This window comes from Dreissena polymorpha, chromosome 7, assembly GCF_020536995.1.
Source record: "Dreissena polymorpha isolate Duluth1 chromosome 7, UMN_Dpol_1.0, whole genome shotgun sequence".
Taxonomy (NCBI): domain Eukaryota; kingdom Metazoa; phylum Mollusca; class Bivalvia; order Myida; family Dreissenidae; genus Dreissena; species Dreissena polymorpha.
Genome location: NC_068361.1, coordinates 45,374,138 through 45,391,747, shown reverse-complemented (window position 1 = coordinate 45,391,747; position 17,610 = coordinate 45,374,138). Strand labels below are relative to the sequence as shown.

At 35.1% G+C, this 17,610-nt stretch overlaps 1 protein-coding gene across 2 annotated transcripts in view; it reads right to left on the bottom strand.

Annotated features, from left to right (window-relative positions):
* The window catches only part of LOC127839222 (leucine-rich repeat flightless-interacting protein 2-like), a 64,970-nt gene that overhangs the window by 16,298 nt on the left and 31,062 nt on the right, over positions 1-17,610 (bottom strand). For both annotated transcript variants that reach the window (XM_052367507.1, XM_052367506.1), the window contains exons 6-7: positions 14,814-14,906; positions 14,332-14,485 (exon numbers count right to left, since the gene is read on the bottom strand). In XM_052367507.1, the coding sequence (XP_052223467.1) occupies positions 14,332-14,485; positions 14,814-14,906 (247 nt within the window). The remainder of the gene's footprint in view (positions 1-14,331; positions 14,486-14,813; positions 14,907-17,610) is intronic.

Genomic DNA, 17,610 nt, shown 5'->3' with positions numbered 1-17,610 from the left:
AAAATGCATATTATAAGTATAAAAGGGGCCATCATTCTGTCGAAATGCTTGATACAGGTGTCTGCTCTTGCCCAGGTTGGGGTCATGATGGTTAACAAGTTTGCAAAAAATGAAAGCAATATATCAAGGGACTATGAAAATAATTGGGGTAGTACGAAAACTTTAACATTTGCATGGAAACGGAAACGCCGGGTGAGTAGGACAGCTCCACTATATATATTTCATATATAATAGTCAAGCTTAAAATCAACCACTTGAAGCATCACATTACAATGTAGACATATATAAAGCAAATCAAAACATAGGATATGGTATCATACTAATATGTAACACTCAACGGCAACAAGAAACGAGTAAAGATGTTATTAACTGATTAATCTTTCTTTTTTGCATATGCATATGACTTTGACATTTCTCAATATTTCATTGGCATTTATTTATTGATAGTAATTATGCTCTCAATATTAACTATTCTGATATTTGCCTTATATACTGTCCTTCTTGTAAAACATCTTTTACAACCATGAATGATACCATCTTAATTATACAACTACAGAAGATATACCAACTCTAGCTAGCTGCTCTAGTTTACATAAGTGTTATTATCTGGAATATTTAGCTTTGATTTAATGCAGTTACCACCCCTGAAGCTTAATAAACAAGCAAATTTGTTGAATTGATACCCCCCATTAAAAAATAAATTTTATGACAGACGGACAACACCAATTCTATATCCCCCTGCTGGCAGAGATAATAAGGCCTTGTTTTTAAATGCCCTGTCATTAATGTAAGATATTGGTTTTGAATCTTTATATAGAGACGAATTTAATAACAACAAATCTTAAAAATGACCATATATTTTTAAATAAACCATTTGTATTAAAAAAGTTTTGATTTAACCAAAGCATGCCTTTTATTCTTAAATTACACAATCCATGTATTGTCACAAAATAAAATAAAAACATCCAAAGTAGTCAAAATTCAATTGTTTCATATTATAACTCTTTATAATTGTATCAAGTTTTAATAATGATTACTTATAAACAAAATGTATTTTCAGTGTGAGTCAAATTCGTTAGTGCTATTTCTATCCTTGATAATTTTTTTTTTTTATTTGTAAAAAGTAGTAACAATTATCATTTAAAAAATATGTGAACATTTGCCTTTAGGAAGCCTAATTCCTTTAAAAATTACAGATTAAAAAACATACAATCCAAATTGTCATTAAGAAGGTGACAATATAACATTTTCTCTGTGGACATTAAACATCTAAGCAACTCAGGCTTATTGGAAAAACAAGTATGTGACAGGCATTGTGTTGCTAACCTGTGACTACGGGGAAATTAGCTGTTTAAAGCAGCGTTTGTAATGTCAGTGAAACTATTTTTGACTTGGTAAAGGTTGCTCAATTTGGCCAAGATTTCACAAGAACAAGTGGATTGAGCCAGTTAAAGACAGATTGACAAAAAAATGTGACTTATGCATAGTTCACAATTTTTCACTATAGCCACTTTAGGAAACTTGCATACCCCGGTGACCATGTTTTTCAACATATGATATATAAACAAAGCAGTGATGTAATTCAATTAAATTACCCCAAAGGTTCGTCCAACTTAAAACCTAAGGGCATGATTTGAAAAAACTTGGTAAGAGACCACCATTCAATGTTACAAGCCAAATACGGAACCTCTGGGCCTTGCAGTTTCAGATATTTTTATGTTTTCACTATATACGTATAATGAAACAAGAGGAACAAGATGGCCCAAGATCGCTCACCTGTGTAATGGGGGTGTGATTTAAAAAATCTTTCTACAGCACAAAAAGCTCACCCGTGTAATGTGGGTGTGATTTAACAAACTTCCTACAGCACAAAAAGACGATGTTAAACAATAAGTATGAAAACCCCATCTAAGCCTTGGTGATTCCAGAGAAGGTTCTACAAGTGATTTATTTTGTAAGTCTATATAAAACATTTAATCCCTGAGACACCACAAGTTTTTACCTCAAGGCATGATTTGAACAATCTTTGTACAAGACTACTAGATGAAGTAACACACAATATATGAAACAACTGAGCTTGGCTGTTTACAAGAAGATTTTTTAAGGTTATTTACTATACAAGTCTATAGAAATAAGGCGACCCTTGAGACAGGCAATTTTTCCACCACAGGCACATTATCTGAGAAACGATAATACACACCAAATCTTCAATTTGACTAAGTGATCTAGTTTTTTAGCCCATATGACCCATTTTGAACAAACAGTAGAGATAACATTGGCAAAATTAATATAACTAAAGTTTATTGAATTTTGGGTGTGATTCCCTAGAGTGTTAACATGGATAATATTGAAAATGGTTGATGTACAATGGAGAAAAGGCAATAACAAGAGCTCACAATGAGCTTTATAGGCTGAGATGAGCTGCAAATAAAAGCGTTTACATAAACTGTGACCAACCACACACTACATGCCCCAATAGGCTCCAGACATGCATCTACTCAAAGTGCACAGACACAGTGGGGGTAATCACGTGATAGTCAAGATGGCCACGTTTATGCAGAGGCAGGTATTTTTCGCAGTTGTATACCCTTGATTACTTGTATTTATTTTTTAAATGCCGCTCACTTTCCAGCCGTATCAGTAAGAAAGTTACTAGCGTTTATTGCGTGTTGATATTCGATCTTTATCTCGACTTTACTCACTGCGAAATTTCTTAGCGGGATGACCTAATTAAAGCTCCACTAAGAAAATTTTCGGTGAGTAAAGTCGATGTATTAAGCGAATTTCAATACTAAGTAAACGCTAATCACATCTTTACTGATATGGCTGGAAAGTGAGGTCCATTAAAAAATTAAACAACAGTAATAAAGGGTATAAAACGGTGAAAAATAACTGTCACTGCATGGACGTCGCCACCTTGACTATCACATGATTACCCCCTCTGAGACAGTTGTATCTATCAACATAACATAACATGGCTGTTCAATGCTTAAAGCTTCAACAGCTTCCAAAAAGGTGCAAAACAATGTACATAAAACAATTTACACACACACATACACATTTTTGTTCAACCAATTCATGTTAAATCCAAATTTACACTGCCTTTCAGTGTCGACATGCGTGATAATATCTAAGTTTTATGGCCCGAGTTTCAAGGGCTGTTAAATGATTACAATATTGATAAATACAACCTGATTGTTATTCAAGCCAGAGAGAGGAACAAACAAGAAAGCTGAACATAACATATACCACAATTCTTGCATTATTCAAAATACTGTATATCTTAAAGAAAAACTTCCTTGAATTTCTAAATTGGGTTTTTATAGAGAAGATTGGCTGCATATAAATCATGAGTTTGTACGATTACATTTCAGTAAATGAAAGCATCACATACAAATTTCTGTATCACAATAATATATATAAATGATTCTTATTAATTATGATGATCGTTTCCAATGTTCAGCTTTCTATATAATAAATATCAGGAAAGTTATAATACCATAGACACAAGAAAGGCATTATACTCTAACAAACAAAAAAACACCAAAAAATAAACTTACGTTTCTTAAAACCACAAACAGAAATCAAGGGACATCTATTTTGCTACCTTGGCGATAAAAACACTAAAAGTGCATGTTATGCATGTTATCTATAAAACAAAAATCAGCCATATATTTGATGATTTTTTATTAATGACCAAAAGTTTAACATAGAAGTAGAAAAATAGAATATGTGAGATATACTTATTACAAAAAAACTTAACAAATCTCCAAAAAGTCCAATTATATACATGTATGGTAAACTATTTTTTACAACTAAACAATGCAAAGTTTAACAGAATCTTATGTGTGCTTTATTCATGACAAACTAAAAAGTAAAAATGAACTGATATCATTTAGCTACAGGGCGAAGACATTCCTATATTGCGAACCTTTGCAAAAAGTTTCAAACCACGGGACGTGAAGTAAAAAGTTATTATGCTAAATGTCAATATAAATCTATCCCCAGGGCATGATTTGAACAAACTTACTAGAAGACCAATATATGATTCTACATGCCAAATATTACGCCCCTTGGTCTTTGTTGTTTTAGAGATTAAAAACAAAGTTATATCACTCCATAATAATACACCAAAACATTTAGTAATCCTGGGACATGGCAAGGTTCGACCCCAGGGGCTTGAATAGAACAATCGTAGTAGTGAACTACTATCTCATGTTTCATTGTTCTTATTTAATACTTCATAATAATAAAACCATCAGCTATAACTACATTTAAAATGCATACTGTAATAAATATATTGGCAAATACCCTCCAAACTACAAACATTTCCCAGAAAATTACAGCAGAATAAAACAAACAATTATATGCACTAAGATAATATGTGTTAACATTCCCATATTTTAATGCAAGAAATAGTAATAAAACGAGGGCAAATGGCCCTAAAGCGCTCACTTGAGACCAAAAGGAACTTAACCAGGTACAATCCAGAACAAGAAACCGTCGGAGACGGGTGATGCTTCCCAAAGTGTTTTTTTGTCACAATATTGCACTATATATTCAGATAAAAGGAAACGTCTTGAAGGCACAGTGGTTGGGAGAACAAGAATTTTTTTAAATAAAATTTCAAAGGGCCATAACTCTGTGAAAAATCATTCGACCAGAACCCGCTGATACTACGCACATCTTCTCTTGATAGTGAAGTTTCCCATAAAGTTTCATTGAATTTGGGTCATTCGTTGCTGAGAAATAGCCCGGACAAGAATTGCACTATATGTACAGTTAATGGAAAATTTCAAAGGGCCATAACTATGTGAAAAATCATCCGACCAGAACCCCCTGATAATATGCACATCTCCTCTTGGTATTGAAGCTTCCAATAAAGTTTTGTTGAATTCCGGTCATTAGTTGCTGAGAAATAGCCTGGACAAAAATTGTGCACGGACAGACACACGGACGAACGGACAGACAAAGCGGCGACTATATGCTCCCCCCCCAAAATTTTTGGGGGAGCATACAAATAAATATACTTGATGAAACAAATATCTAATTTTTAGGCACATTTATATAGCAAACTATAAGACCCAATAAACTATATCTGCAAATATATTGGCAAGTCTCCCGCTACAATTGCTCCATAATTGCTGAAAAACTTGATCTTTATCTAAAACTCACATCTTTATCCAAAAGTCACATATTTATATTCTCTATGTCCCTATCAACTGAATATTGAAACTGGTTTGAGGGCTAGCCAAACCATTTTTGACATCGGATCAAATATCACTACAACGATTTTTCTGAGCAAGTTTCATGACAACTGATTTAAAATGTGACCTTTAGTGTGAACAAGGTTTCACAATATCCATCGCAAACTGCCCCGCTCCTTACTTGCATTATTATTTAACAGACTGGACTCACTTTTGAGCTTTGTAGAGATATCAATAGAACAAATTATCTGAGCAAATTTAATGAAGATTGAAATAAAACTATGACTTCTACAGTGTCAAGTAACTATAGCTATTGAAGGAAAATTGCAAAGGCCCCAGGCGGCAATATTTTCAATGTTCCAGAAATGTTCAGACCAATAATCTTAAAAATTTGACAAAAACTGTGGCCAAAAGAGTGTTTACAAGATTTCACTAAACCCATATAAGAAAAACTGCCCCATCCCCTGGCTGTCATGTTTTTCAACGAACCGGAACCATTTTCAAACTCAGCCAAGATTTCATTAAAGCAACAAAAAGACCAAGTTTCATGAAGATTGCATGATAAATGTGATTTCTATAATTTTATACATCTTTTTCTTTAGTTTGACAGTGTGACCTAATTTTTGACCTAACATGATAGTTTGACAGTGTGACCTAGTTTTTGACCTAACATGATAGTTTGACAGTGTGACCTAGTTTTTGACCTAACATGACCCAGTTTCAAACTAAGCAAAGATATTATTGGGACAAACAATCTGGCCACGTTTCATTCAGATTTGACACTAAATGTGTCTTCAAGATTGTGGACAGGGTCTATTTTGATGCTGCACAACACACAATTCACGTATCAAGGCGGACCAAAGGCAATAACAAAAGATCAGATGAGCTACATAAAGAAAGAAAATATGGAATGTATCTTCTTAAATATCTACAATTTTATTCACAATAACTTCTTTGTTTCATTTTTTATGTGTACAAAGTTGAACACAAAATTCTTTTTTTGCCATTATTGATTGATTCTCGTCTTAACATTTGGTTTGTTTTAACACATGTTGAAAAAACAAGATCATTATGAAAAAAAAGGTCATTCTCGAACAATTTAATGTGATTATGATGAATAAAGTGTTTCTTGAGTAAATCTTTTTATCACAACACCTTTCCCAAACATACAAAAATTCTTTGTAAATTACACAAATGTTTAGGATCCAAATTGAAAATCATAATAGAGGAAACAAGTTCAAAATTATAAGTTAAGTATAGACATTCCCCAACAAATGTGTGTGTTTGTTTTATTGTTTTCAGTATATCAATAACATTGAGGCACTTTTTCTAAATGCACACTACAACCCAAACACTCCCAACTGCCCTAGTTCCTATTTAAACCCTCATTAAAACACCGTTACCATATTTTATCCACATAACAGTTTATTTCCATAATTTGCAATGTATCTTTAATGATAGGTCCGTCATACAAATATTTATACATAAGTTTGCTTTCTGTATTTCATATTCAAAGGTCTTTACTAATTTAGCAATTCTAAATGAAACAATTCACATTAATTAGTATCGTTTTCAGTCAAATTTCTAACAAACTAAACTTAAGCAGGGGCAACAAGTCACTAACAAGATCAAGCAATTTACACAATTAAAATGTGTTCACCTCTGGCTTGAACAACAAACAGGCATTTCTTAAGTTTATAACTTTCTTTGCACGCTGGTAGCTAAACAACAATACACGTGCATAAAAGCAGGGGTTTTGCAATCAACAGAATGTAATCAAAACATGCGGTTACATCAAAATAACAAAAACAACAACATTTTGATAAACAGTTTCTGTTATACACATACATTTAACAATGGTTATATCTAGAACATTGTAACAAATTGGACAGGACAAGCTTATAATTCATAGTGACAACACATTCAGATATGAATGATTTCAAGAGTATAAACTGATGTTTAAAAAAAACACATTTTAATTTTAATTTGAAGAATGGCAGATTTAAAAAAAGTACAAAAGTTTCCTACAAGACACATCCAAGCATGTGTGCATGAACAATCAACTGGAAATATCGTTCAGTAACTGGGCACTAAGACAAATATGGCAAGACAATATAATTATGCAGATAAATGTATAGGGAAGTTTTGAACCCATTCTATCACACATTTGATTCCAACCCTATTACAAGAGCTGTCAGAGAACAGCGCGCTCAACTAAGACATCATGGGGAAATTGTTCATATTTAATAATATATAGACGATCTTTCAAAAATAAAAAAGGAAAAAAAGTAATTTTTTTTTAAGGGGGGGGGGGGGGGGGGGGTTGAGAGGGGGTATAATGTGGGGTGTGGTCATTTATTAGACAATGTTTCAAAAATAAAAATATTTTTTTTTTGTTATTTTTTTTTTGGGGGGTGGGGGGGGGGGGGGGCGGGGGTGAGAGGGGGTATAATGTGGGGTGGAGTAATTTATAAGATGATGTTTAAAAAAATAATTTTGTTTTAGGGGGGGGGGGTGAGAGGGGGATATAACGTGGGGTGTGGTAATTTATAAGATGATGTTTAAAATAAAAAAATTGGGGGGGGGGGGGAGGTTGGAGGGGGGGGGAAGGGATTCTGGGTAGGGGCGTGGGGTATTGTTTGGTGGAATCCATTGTGGTATTCAGGTAAGTGTTGTTTTGTCAAAGTAATAATAAAATGTGATCATAAATAAAGAAGTTATGGCAATTTAAGCAAAATGTTCAATTATCTAAGACATTAGTGTAAAAGGGGCCATAATTATGTCAAAATGCTTGATACAGTGGTCTGCTCTTGTTTATAGGTTGAGGTCATGTTGGTAAACAAGCATGCAACATATAAAAGCAATATGTTAAAGGATATAGGAAATATTTGGGGTAGTACGCAAAGTTTAAAATAGATTTATCAATAATATGCATATTCTAAGTATAAAAGGGGCAATAATTATGACAAAATGCTTGATAGAGTTGTCTGCTCTTGTTTATAGGTTGGGGTGATGTTGGTAAACAAGTATGCAAAATATGAAAGCAATATGTCAAGGGACATTGAAAATAGTTGGGGTTATACGCAAACTTTAATATTTGCTGCATATTCTAAGTGGAAAAGGGGCCATAATTATGACAAAATGCTTGATACAGTTGTCTGCTCTTGTTTATAGGTTGGGGTCATGTTGATAAACAAGTATGCAAAATATGAAAGCAATATGTCAAGGGACATTGAAAATACTGTGAAACCATTATTAATCGTCAGGCATTAATTTTCATAAATTTAGTCAGTCGACCGATCGGCGAATTTAAGATCCTAACGAACAATCATGCTCTATGTTTGACCAAAAACAAACACAAAGTTGAACAATATTTTAAAACTTTACCCCAGACATGAGGCATTAAATTCCAACATAATCCATGCACACATTCCCTGCTGTTTTGTTATCAAGATTAATCCGGTTTTGACACAAAGGGATGTAGATTACACAAGGTACTTAACTGACACGTTACACTTCTTAAAAACGCGTGTGCAGTACAGCTGTATCGAATGCGTCGACTTCGTTTATGTAGAATGGTAATGAATTAGCGCTAATTGTTTATAACTTTATTACCCATTAGGTGCATTGTGTTTTTCAGGGGTGTTGCATATTAGCCATCACGCAGCGAATGCCGATGAAAGACAATAAACCAAATGAAAAGATGACGATGTGTGATCAACATGCATATTTATCACAAATTAATAAAGAATATTTTAATTGCTGTTTGTTGTTTGATTGTTTGCGTTTAACCACACTTATTACTATTTTATATGTATCAATTTATTTATTTTTAAATTATTGACATTATTGATTTATATACCGGTAGTTTATTTTTTAAGAACAAACACACACATAGAGTTTATAATTTTAAAGTTGATATCAGAATAAAAAAGCATTTTATTCAATTATAGTAATAGAATAAGACTAATTGGCAATTGGCTTTGCTGTTACAAACACTCGTTAACGGTTATTCGATCCCACTTGTCCGCTAATCATAACAATGAACGTGTGAATGGCATACATTAAGAGGGTCCATTACTGTCCCTTGATAACAAAAGACTAGTTAATTGGCATGTGACAAACAGGCCCCACCTCCTGCAGTGATTCTCAAGTGTGTTCCCGCATATGTATTACACACAAATCGGATATTAACTGACGCATTTTTTTTAAAATTCAAAATCAGAAATCGGCGAATTTAAGTGCTGACGAAATCGTCATTTTTATAAAAATGACGAAATTTTGTGCTGTCGAAAATAAATGGCTTCACAGTAGTTGGGGTAGTACGCAAACTTTAACATTTGCTGCATATTCTAAGTGGAAAAGGGGCCATAATTATGACAAAATGCTTGATAGAGTTGTCTGCTATTGTTTATAGGTTGGGGTCATATTGGTAAACAAGTATGCAAAATATAAAAGCAATATGTCAATGGACAAAGAAAATATTTGGGGTAGTACGAAAACTTTAACATTTGCACGCTAACGCAGACGGTCATGCCGACACCGGGGTGAGTAGGATAGCTCCACTATATTATTATATAATAGTAGAGCTAATATGGTGGCAATAACATTTTAAGCCTCTAAAATTGGTTATGTCGCTCAAACATCCATCTAACTGGTGAACACACACTAATATGCAAAATTTTAACAGAAAAAAATTAAATATGAAGAATATGGCAAGTAAACATTTATGACAGTCTATTTTACTATCTTAATGGCAATAGCTTAGTGATGACAGATTTAACCATTATTATCACTATTATTTATATTATTATTTTTATTACGCCTATTATTGTTTTACCATGAAATCAGATGAATTCTGTTTAATTGATTTTCTGAATATATACCAATAACTAACAATCATATATCCGCATACATAATATTAGTTAAAAATGTACCATTTATGTAACAGTTTATGGTACACAAAACTTGCAACCAAAACAAGTGTAATCTTATTGCAGTAACATACAACTCCTTGTATTCTTTCACATCATCTCATTTAACACTCTCCATCTGACACTTTTTTCCTCTTTTTTTTTATAGAAACAAGATGCTGCGTTCAATAAACAAATATGCCTCCTTTATAAGCCTAAGCAGTATTGGTTGCTTGGACCATTTTAATAGTTTTAACTAAAAACTTTTTCTTGGTCAATTTTAGGTCAAGTGATATGTGTTTGGTAAGAGGTGAACTCAAGTATCAAAGCTTTTTACTAAAGGTATTGATTTTAAGCAAACTGTAAATTTGGGTTACCCGAGAATTTTATCCCTTCTTAATTCTTCTCAGTCCAAAAACTTCTCAATGTCAAGGTCAAAATAAGGTCATGTGATGTGGGTTTGTTGAGTGTGTTCAGAGATAACATCCATTTTAGTATAAAGCTTTTTAATGTTAAACGAAACACTTCACTTTGGATCTTCTGAAAGAGCCTAAGCCCAAATGGAGATTAATGTCAAGGTCAAATGAGGTCTGTTAAGTCTCAAAGCTTTATAGAAAGCATGATTGATGTAAGAAAAAAACATGTCATTTTGGGTTAACCTCATAAAAACGGACAAATGGAAAAACAAACAGACACGCTAATCAATATATGCCTAAATGTATCAGAAGATGCCAGGGGCAAAAAGAAAGAATCATATCATTTGGTAATATATGGTTTCTTGTTTAGTCATCTTAATATTTATGGAGATGAAAGTTTAGATATTATGATATTCACGGAGATGAATTTTTAGTGCTTACACTATTTAAGGAGATGAAAGTAAAACACTGGCAGGAACAATGCTTTTACAGTCCAACTCTTTTATGAAGTTGATAGAACAGTATATAAGTAGCCACAAAGCACAAAATTATTAAACTGACTGTTTTACTTAATTAGTTTGATGATAAAGATTTTATTTAATATGTACTTGTACATATTTGTTAGATTCGACTTTATGTGAAAGAAGATTATGTGTTTTAGTCGTGCTCATCAGACTTCAACAGCACTTAGTATATTTGTTTATATGCTTCTGATTCAACACGTTTTCATTAAGAAAATCTTTCTAGTAATACATTAACTGACAGAACATTCTTCTTTCTCTTTTTTTCCTGTTTTTTTCTTCGACTTTCTTTTATCAACACTCCCCCTGTCACCAACGGACCCTGATTCACTTCCTTCCGAAGATGGAACGTCAGAAGCTATTTTTCTTCCGGTTTCATCATCATCAGTGTGTTTGATGCCTATGGCCCCCTCCTCCAAACCTTTTACAAGTTCTTTGTCTTCTTTGTGCATTTCTGGTGGACGTTCTTTACCACCATTGTCTTTTTCATGTATATCTCCAGTTGTTTCTTCAATTGTGGATGCATCTCTTGAAACATCTTTTTCATCCTTTTCAACAATATCTGCCATCACTTCCAATATATCATCCATATCATACTCTTCCCCAATCTCTGACTCTTCCATACTGGGTTCCCTAACTAGAGGGAGTGTGTTACCTTCTTGTAAAACTATCTCTTCATCTGCAGCTGCATTACTTTCTGAATCTTTCCCATCGCGTATAATTTCAGAGTCATCATTCTCATCTGTTACACGTTTACCTCCAGCTCTGGTGAAATCATCAACATCCTTTCTATCATCTTTATCTAATTTTTCATTTGTCACTGCTGAAATATTTTCCTCATTTCTTTTGGCTTGATCAGCACTGTTTTCAGTCATGAAATCATGTAAGCTGTGTTCTTCATTTTTAACAAAATCACCTGTTTCAGGAATTCTTTCATCTGTTCTTACTGGCAGTGCATGCTCTTCTAGTCCCTCATCAGTGTCACTATCTACTGGTAAATGTTGCTCTTTAACTTGTTCACAAATACTGTCCTCAATGGTTTTTAAATCTTCAATAAATTGTTCAACAATTTGTTGTTGTTCCATACCAATATGTGGTGCACACTCTTCAATTCCAGTTTTGCTGACATCATCTAGACGACATTCATCTAAAGCAGTTTCATGCTCTACACTTACTTCTGTATCTGTTTTCATCATCTCTTTGCCACTCACATCACTTTGAAATATTTCATCTGAATGCCATGGTTCCTCAATTACATCTTCATTTATTATTGCAACATTCGCGCTCTCAGAATTGTCCCCATCTTTCTGACTGGCTTTCACCTCATTCTCTTTTAAACAACTGTCAAGATTCTTATTATCTACTTCAGAATCACCATCAGATTTATTTTCTGATTCAGAAGCATGAAGGCATGATTCATGTGATTTTGAAACAAGGTCTTCTGTATCATTGCTTTGTATGTTTGTAACTTCAGTGGCTTGTTCTAATTCTTTTTCACTGTCAGAATCAATGACAACCTTCATCGGAACAAATTCAGGCATACCCAGGACATCAGCTGAATTGAACCCCAGTGAAGCTAAAACAGCTTCGTCTATTTCCCCACCTTCTACTCCTAATGTCTCTGCCAGTGTTCTATCAATGATCATACCATCTTCATCATCATCATCACTCTTAGCATCTGAATTCAAAGCAGAATTGTTCTCATAGCCAGTGTAGTAAATTCCATAACCTGAAACTGGTGCCAATTTAGTATCATGTTCGCCTGCCATTGCCCCCTCAAAAGGATTTTTCTCTTCATCAATAGATGTCAGAACTACATCAGCATCAGTCTCCAGTTTATAAACAAAATAACTAACTCCCTCAGTGTCAGGTTTTGAGGAATCTATAACGCCTGAATGCAAGACTTCCACATTTCCGGCTGACAAGCTATGAGTGAAAAATGGGGTTGCCTTCCTTACCAGCTCAAGGGAGTGGCGAGAATTTGGTACTTTAATGTTTATAGTTCCATCTGATATTGATGAACTTTTTCTCATTGTTACCTTTTCCTCAGAAATCTCTTTGTTGTATATCATTAGTGATTTGAGTACCAAATCTTTAATATAATTTTCAACAAACTTGTATAAATTCTCATTACAATCTTCCATACCAATGTTTGTTGTATTTTCAGGCATTGACATGAATACATCTTCAAATGCATCTTGTGTTTTCAAGTTTCTTCTAGTACCAATGGAAATTTCTGAAGTTTCAAAAAGCTCAAAATTTGAATCAGTTGTAGTCTCTACTGTATCTTCTCTATCAGCATTTGAAGTACATGTTCCAACTCTTGCTTCCTCTACCTTGCAGCTACCTGCTAATTGGTTAATGCAATCACTGGTTGGAAGATCCACTTTCACATTATTTTCATTGATTCCTGTATCAAGATCAAACAAGTCAATATCTTCACCAGCTGAGTCACTGTGATATGTAACTTCATTTTCCAAACTTATGAAATCTGATGACATTGTGCGCTCAGATGTCAGATTTAGGGCATGAATTTCAGGTCGGAATTCAAGGCTTGCAACGGAGTCAGCCTTGTCTAACAAAGGGCCAACCTCATTGTTCTCATCAAGAGTGACAATTATCTTCAGCTCCGCTGCACCATCTATTCTTTCTTCCACTTTACAGCTATCAGTCATTGGTTTGACCATATCTGCTTCTACATCTGGCGATTTTTCAGACACCTCAGTGAGATAATCAGCAGTCTGCTTAACCTCATCTTCCTGTTCATTACAAGATACTGAAAGTGTACCAACATTTTCAATTTTGACACTTAACTCTGCTTGGCCAAGCTTGGCTTTATTGCAATCCTGATAACTATAATAAGTCATTTCTTGACTCTCTGCTCTATCTATGTTTACTTTGTTAGCAAGATCTGCCTCTCTCTCACATTCAGATTCATTCACAGCAAACTCACTCACAGTTTCATGAAATTCTTCACTTTCAGAATCAGACTCTGAATCAATATTATTCATAACATCATCCCCCATCTCTTTAATATCCAATTCAGTGTGATTAGACCCATCAGTCAAATCAGAAAACCCATCTGCCTTAACCATATCTGTCTCAGACCCAATATCTGTATCATTAACAAAAACAATTGCATCATTTCCAGCAAGAATCTCAATGTCCTGCTGAAGTGACTGTTGAACAGCTTCAGAACATACAGACCTTTCGCCAACAGGCTTATTTTCAAGGGACACAACTGCCCCTGAACCATACCGATCCAAAACGTTACCTAGAGTTCCGTCCCCTGCCCTCTTTAGCAGTTCAGCGGCCTCTTCTGATATAATGGCAGTCCCAATGTCAGTGACAGTCAGGTTGGACAAATCTGAACACTTTTTGAGAGAGAATTCGCCTTCGTTTGACTGGACTATCATGAGACCACTTTCCTGGAAAAGCAAATAAAAGCGCCATTTCAGCAGTTGTAAAGGCTAAAAATTATTTGTTTAAACTGACATAAACTTGTCTAAACTTTTTCTTAAATAAAGGCTTGGGAATGAGAAATTCTATGTTTCATATACAAGTATTTAATCAGTTAACAAATAAAGAATGATTTGTGCCTCCGAGAATCCAGACTGACCGTTGTCTGCAGTCGAGAGCTGTTCTCAGTTGACTGTTTAGTCAGTTTGGACTGTAGATAATAGTCAGTCAGTAAATGATTTTGCTGATTTTTATTGTCATTCTCAAAGTCTTTTTAAGTTAACGTATTAAACTTACCTTAAGTAATTTATCTTTCAAATCAATCTGCATTTTCAGTCCTTCATGATCTAACTTCATTGACTCAAAGTCTCTTTTAAGTAAGTCAAATTCCTGAAACAAGCAAAACAATTTGATTGCTTCTCCTTAAACTTTATCAATCCTATAGGTAATCATTATATAATTTTCCTAGAACTCCCTCCACAGTAGAATAAAAACTAACTCCACACTTTTCTACTCACTCTATACTTATCCCCGTTTTTAAGATACTACAACTTCTTCCAGTGCTACCCTTGAGCTAAATATACTCACTCTACAGTTCTCCCTCTGAATTTAAGATACTCACTCTACACCTCTCCCTGTCCCCCTCTGAATTTAAGATACTCACTCTACACCTCTCCCTGTCCCCCTCTGAATTTAAGATACTCACTCTACACCTCTCCCTGTCCTTCCTCTGAATTTAAGATACTCTACACTTCTCCCTGTTCTCCCTCTGAATTTAAGATACTCACTCTACAACTCTCCCTGTCCTTCCTCTGAATTTAAGATACTCTACACTTCTCCCTGTTCTCCCTCTGAATTTAAGATACTCACTCTACACCTCTCCCTGTCCCCCTCTGAATTTAAGATACTCACTCTACACCTCTCCCTGTCCTTCCTCTGAATTTAAGATTCTCTCTCTACACCTCTCCCTGTCCCTCTCTGAATTTAAGATACTCACTTTACAACTCTCCCTGTCCTTCCTCTGAATTTAAGATTCTCTACACTTCTCCCTGTTCTCCCTCTGAATTTAAGATACTCTCTCTACATCTCTCCCTGTCCTCTCTTTGAATTTAAGATACTGTCTCTACAACTCATTTTTCTCCCTCTGAACTTAAGATACTCTCTCTACATCTCTCCCTTTCCTCCCTTTAAATTTAAGATACTAACTATACACCTCTCCCTGTTTTTCCTCTGAATTTAAGATACTCACTCTTTGTTTCCCCCAGTTCTCCCTCTGAATTTACGATACTCACTCTACACTACCTGTCCTCCCTCTGAATTTAAGATACTATACAACTCTCCCCGTTCTCCCTCTGAAATTAAGATACTCTTTTTTACACTTCTCCCTGTTCTAACTCTGAATTGATGATACTCTCTCTACACCATTCTCTTTTCTCCCTCTTAATTTAAGAGACTCACTCTATGTCTCTCCATGTTCTCCCTCTGAATTTAAGATACTCACTTTACACTTCTCCCTGTCCTCCCTCTGAATTTAAGATACTCACTCTACACTTCTCCCTGTTCTCCCTCTTAATTTAAGAGACTCACTATGTCTCTCCCTGTTCTCTCTCTGAATTCAAGATACTCTGCACTACTCCCTATGCTCCCTCTGAATTAAAGATACTTTACACTTCTATCTGTTCTCCCTCTGAATTTTAGATACTCACTCTACCTGAATTTAAGATATTCTACACTTCTCCCTGTTCTCCCTCTGAATTTAAGATACTCTCTACATCTCTACCTGTCCTCCCTTTGAATTTAAGATACTCTCTCTACACCTCTCCCTGTTCTCCCTCTGAATTTAAGATACTCTCTCTACATCTCTCCCTTTCCTCCCTTTGGATTTAAGATACTAACTCTACACCTCCCCCTGTTCTCCCTCTGAATTGAAGATACTCACTTTATGTCTCCCCCAGTTCTCCTTCTGAATTTACGATACTCACTCTACAGCTCTCCCTGTCCTCCCTCTGAATTTAAGATACTCACTCTACACCTCTCCCTGTTTTCCCTCTGAATTTAAGATACTCTTTCTACACTTCTTCCTGGTCTAACTCTGAATTGATGATACTCTCTCTACACCTCTCTCTGTTCTCTATCTGAAATTAAGATACTCACACTACATCTCTCTATGTTGTCCATCTGAATTTAAGATACCCTTTCTACACTTCTCCCTGTTCTCCCTCTGAAATTAAGATACTCTCTCTACTCCTCTCTCTCTCTTCTCCCTCTGTAATTAAGATACTCACTCTACAGCTCTCCCTGTCCTCCCTCTGAATTTAAGATACTCACTCTACACCTCTCCCTGTTCTCCTGCTGAACTTAAGATACTCATTCTACACTTCTCCCTATACCCCGTCTGAATTTAAGATACCCACTCTACACCTCTAGCTGTTCTTCCTCTGAATTTAAGATGCTCTCTCAACACCTTTCTCTGTTCTCCCTCTGAAATTAAGATACTCTCTCTACATCTCTCTATGTTGTCCATCTGAATTTAAGATACTCTTTCTACACTTCTCCCTGTTCTCCCTCTGAAATTAAGATACTCTCTACTCCTCTCTCTCTCTTTTCCCTCTGTAATTAAGATACTCTCTCTACACCTCTCTCTGTTTTCCCTCTGAAATTAAGATACTCACTCTACACCTCTCCCTGTTCTCCTGCTGAACTTAAGATACTCATTCTACACTTCTCCCTATTACCCGTCTGAATTTAAGATACCCACTCTACACCTCTAGCTGTTCTTCCTCTGAATTTAAGATGCTCTCTCAACACCTTTCTCTGTTCTCCCTCTGAAATTAAGATACTCTCTCTACATCTCTCCCTGTTCTCCCTCTGAAATTAAGATACTCTCTCTACCTTTCTCCCTGTTCTCCCTCTGAAATTAAAATACTCTCTCTACCCCCTCCCTGTTCTCCCTCTGAATTTAAGATACTCACTCTACACCTCTTCCTGTCCTCCCTCTGAAATTAAGATACTCTCTCTACACCCCTCTCTGTTCTCCCTCTGAAATTAAGATACTCTCTCTACACCTCTCTCTGTTCTCCCTCTGAAATTAACA